This window comes from Bombus pascuorum, chromosome 10, assembly GCF_905332965.1.
Source record: "Bombus pascuorum chromosome 10, iyBomPasc1.1, whole genome shotgun sequence".
In the NCBI taxonomy this organism is placed as follows: domain Eukaryota; kingdom Metazoa; phylum Arthropoda; class Insecta; order Hymenoptera; family Apidae; genus Bombus; species Bombus pascuorum.
This window is the reverse complement of record NC_083497.1, coordinates 984302-989674: the sequence shown is the minus strand read 5'-3', so window position 1 is coordinate 989674 and position 5373 is coordinate 984302. Positions and strand designations below refer to the sequence as shown.

At 29.7% G+C, this 5373-nt stretch overlaps 1 protein-coding gene across 1 annotated transcript; it reads left to right on the top strand.

Moving 5' to 3' along the window:
• Positions 1-2759: 2759 nt before the first annotated feature.
• Positions 2760-4780, top strand: LOC132911130 (endocuticle structural glycoprotein SgAbd-2-like). The gene is made up of 4 exons (XM_060967529.1): positions 2760-2836; positions 3384-3523; positions 3831-3972; positions 4374-4780. The coding sequence occupies exons 1-4, from the start codon at positions 2825-2827 to the stop codon at positions 4590-4592; spliced, it is 513 nt and encodes a 170-aa protein (XP_060823512.1). The 5' UTR covers positions 2760-2824; the 3' UTR covers positions 4593-4780.
• The last annotated feature ends 593 nt before the right edge of the window (positions 4781-5373 follow it).

The following is a 5373-nucleotide window of genomic DNA, read 5'->3' as shown; positions in this document are numbered from 1 at the left end:
CATAAAGTCAACATATGTAAATGATAAAGTCAACGTTTACTGGTACTTTTATTTTACTTTAGTTAGTTTTTCGTGTAATGAGAAATTTATATTCCAATCGTTCTACGCATAAATATTTACAGTCCAAGTATTACTATTTCAAGGTAAAACTAAACAAGATTCTAAAAAACAAGTTTGGTAAGTAAGTTAAAAATCTGTTTAAGGATGTGTTAAAATAAAATAATATGTAATATCGTTATTATTAAATTAATAATTGAAATTTATCAATATTTACATATTTCGTTGAAGTAACTTGAGTCTTTAATTCATAAATCTAATTTCTCAACGCAACAGAAAATTATCATAGGCTCTGGAATGGATAACATAACAACTCTTAAACTAACTAACAACAACTAACATAACAACTCTTAAATTATATTTTCACTGCATCGATGTAAATTCTCTAGAAATCTAAATAAATCAGTTCTTACTCAAATTACTTGTTATTCGATGCTTTTGATTATAGATTAATATTTCTCGGTCGTTATATTTGTTGCAACACGTAATAAAATAATTATACATATAAGGTGCCATATAGTAGATGGTGTAAGAATAACATCTTTCTACTTGGGTCATCAACATTTGAGAAAAGCATAGTAGAAAGTACACAATAAGGCAAAAGATCATTTCTTTTTAGTAATTTCTTCAATTGTAAGGTATTCAAATAAACGTATAAATTGGTAGAATTGATAATTTTGCCACCAAAAAAACACGCGTACTTTAAAATACGTAACTTTAACGTACGTAATTACGTAAATTACGTACTTTTTATTCGAGACTCGATTTTTATTCAATTTTTTCAGAATTACCAAAATTCTATCAAACTCTTCGTTCGATTGAAAAATCACATATGTGTATGTCGTTATTTGTCTTTTATTTAGGTACTAAAATAATTTGTTAAAAATTGAAGATATTACTTACAGATCATGACAACTGTCGTAGCAGAAATATATATATGTATGTACGTATGTAGATTATTTCAGCAAAATTGATAACCTAACTTTATACCTAGCATTTCCAAAATCTACTTTCTCGAAAACGAAGCCTTAGGCAAAAAGATTTTGTTTTCTACTTTTCTTTTACATACATTACACGTATCGTCTTTCATTTCTAGAGTTTACTATCGATTCAATACAATATCACACGTTTGAGAATTAAAAATATCGTTACAGCAATTACTGCGAAATAGACAAAAAATAAAATGTTAAAATTATTATTCAACTGTTACAAGTATATTTACATTCAGTTCTACAATTTGCTCTCAAATGGCATGTTCATTTCTTCATGCCTACCATATGATATTTCGTTCTTTTCTTTATTTTGATGATGTATGATGTGTATACATCTACAAATACACACAATGTGCAGATTGAGCAAAATTGGTGGCCTTAGGTGTGGTCTTACTGAAAAGCAATAAGATTGCATAAGCTGTAAACCATCAGGAGCATAGTACAAATGTTACTAATGTGCTCTAACTTGATCACTGGTTTTAGATATTTTAACATTAACAAAGTAAGCATTTATATTGAAATTGCATGAAGTTACACATTATGTATAATACATAAATATTATACGTAATAAATGCAAATTTAGTCGTTTAGAAAATTTGATAATTTCATGAGTTTATATATGTAACATATATAATAATAAATCACAGGAAACATAGAAAAACGATAAAACGTTATTGGTTCATCGACGTATCTTTGTAGTCATCTATTGCTTTTGTTCTCCTTTATCTTGCCATTATGCATCGTTGATTAAGGGATTTTGCATTTTAAAAAGTACATTTACAACCTAGAAAGGATGTACTAGAAAGTAAGGTTACAATCTTCTATATCTTGGAACGACCTTTTGCTATAACGACTCGAACCCGTTTTAACGGCTAATATCGAAATTAAGATACAAAGCGTAGCATTTTCAATTTCAAAATTTTTGTTATACATATAAAGCAAATAAATAATAATAATAATTATTATTATTATATATATAGGTATCAACAATAATTATTTATATAATATATATATATTTATTTATTCATATTTACCAACTTATGTTTATATTTCTTTTCCGTTTTAAAAAAATATTCATTCTATAATATCATCTATAACAAAATTCTTATTTAACATATATATACATTATTATATTCCAATTATACATTTTGCTTTATGTGATATTGTTATAATAATAATAATAGTTCGTTTATAGAAATATAAAACAAGGCCAAGTATTGTGCAAAATGATCTTCTACGATACGAATGGAACAAGGCTTAGAAATGCCAAGTAACGAAATGCTCATCTATACTTACTGAGACGAAGCCCGCCCTTGTATATTATTGTCATAAATCTTTAATAAAAATTCCAAATTACACAAATAACGGAAAACATATGAAATTATTATAAAAGTATTAGTCATAAATACGAAAGTTGTGCAAAATATATGATATAGTAGGTCCGACTACTTAATTACTGATAAATGTCTCGACAAAAGCAATAGATACGCATATATGTAGGTGACAAACAAATTGCTATTGACTGACACTCGTTCTTAAAAGATTTGCGTAAAGAAACATTAATTCTAGCATGTAAGATGATCGAGAACATAACTGAGGTGGGGCAAAATTGTGAGGGCGAGTAACTATGAGGAGAATGGTTAGACATATGAACAGAGGCTATGGGAAGGGAAAATCTTCTTGCGCGTCTTCATATAAATGCTGGCAGTAGGTACTTGTACACGATACTGCAGATTCGGTCTTGTTCAAAGCGACGGCACACAGCAACCATCATCATGCAGCGTATAGTGAGTGTTCGTTTTACACGTCTATCAATATATAAGTGATTTAAAATCAAAGTGAACAAGATTTTCCACCAGATGTTAATTTACAATATTCAAAAATCATAATTATTAATATACATGTATAAATCAGTTCACAGAGTATTACGTTATTTCATTACGTCGCATAGAACTGATTATAGTTTCTTTGCAGTTTTATATTCTTTACTTTAAATATTTAGTTAGTTACATGCAATCTGATCGTGTGGTTATAGAACAAAAGTTGTTTTGACAAATTTCGTTTTTCTCGACGAAATTTCTTTATTTATGCGAAATTATATCATAGCAATATTTGATTATCATAACGTCGTTACTTTGCACCGTGAATTGTTAAAGTATGATACAAGTTATGGCGATATAACGTTCTAAAACGATTTTAAAGGTACCACCAGGTAGATTTGTAAATCCATTAACAACATGAAATATGCAATCAGACGGTATTTCTATAATAAAATTAACAGGATTTATGACGTTAACTTGGAAAAGTTGATATTAAAATTGTTAACGATTTCAGTTATTGGCGTTCACTTTATTTGGCTGCGCTTTAGGACAGTATGGTGCGTTTCGCGGTTTCCCAAGTCAAAATGCGTATAGACCAACACCTAGGCCAGCCTATCAACCAACGGCTCAACCACAATATACACCCCAGTATAGGTATGCATTTACATCATATTACGATTCAACAATACTATCTAGTAATAATAAATATCTAATATTATACTAATATTCTTGAACATAACATCTTTTATCTTACAAACATTAATGTTCATTTTTTAGTCGATAATGGGATAATTTATAAACATATAGTTATCGAATTGTCACAAATAAAAAGGTATATAATGACATTAGTATAACATATAGCTTTTCTTTTATATTTACGTTTTAAAGATATTACATTTTAAATGCACTTGGGTCGTATTTAAATTTCCGCATAATAGAATACCTATCTCTTTTGCAATAGCCCCGGGAGGTTTATAGCAATACGTAGTCAACAGAAAGATACCTATCCAGATGGAACTTACACGTTTAGCTACGATACCGAAAATGGGATTTCGGTTGCCGAAAGCGGACGACCTCAAGGCACTTCACAGGGACAAAACGAGGTAAGATTCTATCATTATAATATTAATAATTATCCTAAACGAAACGAAAAATTAGTTACCTTAGAAAAATACATATTCTTGCTCTAAACTATGTAATTTTTACTACGACTATGCAGCAAGTAAGCAAGCAGCAAGTTAAGTATTACTTAAAAAATGTCATATTACAAAAATGATTGTGAAAAAATTTATTTGTTCACATTGTTTCAAGTACAAGCTCGTATTGCGACTAATCATCTGTTCGTATTATATATCAGTAGAATAATTAGAATACCTCGAGATAATTAAAGTTGTATCGGAACTTGACACTTTATATGTCGTATAATATATGCAATATGAATGAATTTTAAGGCGTATACCTTGATAGGCTGATATCGATGAGTTGTAATTTTCTTTTTTCGTAGGTTGTCCAGGGCAGATATTCGTATTCCGCACCGGATGGAACTCCCATCACCGTAGAATATACAGCAGACGAAAATGGTTTCCATCCACAAGGTGCACATTTACCAACTCCTCCTCCTATCCCAGAAGCAATTAGACGAGCTCTTGCTGCTAATCCACCTGGGCCTGATGATTCGGATTATAGGCAACCATACAATCCAAACCTTTACCGAAGATATTAAATAAAATATTATATAAAACTAAATGATTTTAAGAACTTCTAAGCTTGCATTTAATCTTTACGGCCTTACATTACGACCAAATGTCTGTACATATGTATATCGTATATAACGGAAATACCAAGATTCAAAACTATATAACAGTCACTATACGATAGATGAATAAATATTTTTTATCTTTTCTCACTCTATTCAGTGTCCTTTTGTATTTTTCCCTTTATTTAAAGATATTTCCTATGAACAGTATATCTTATTATCAAGCAATTCATTTCTTCAACTTTATTTACTGCTTGAATCACATTTAAGGCAATGTTATTTATCATGCAACGCTTAAGTTTATGTAATGTCCATAGAAATTATACGACCATCGTCATAATGCTTCACACCTAGAGCATACTAAAATGCAGGTGTCGTGTAACCTGGAGAAACAAGTGATCTTTTCGAAGTGATAACTTGTTCCTCGTTTATGTTGTATTTAGGAATTTATTAAAATCGAGATGATTCGAGAATGCGTCCAATGTCTGTATTATACAACTGAAGCGATACATTCGAATTAATGATATAAATGATGTAAAATATAATAATCTAATAACTAGCAAAATATAACCAGAATTAAAATTACACGTTTGAAAAAGCAGTCGTATAAACGCCATAAATTAACTAGCGTGCATATTACCTCAACTTTTACTTCCCAAAGAGATTTTAAAGTACGTAGCTACTACCATATACATCATACCCCCCTCTCTCTCTCTCTCTCTATCTATCTATCTATCTATCTGTCTCA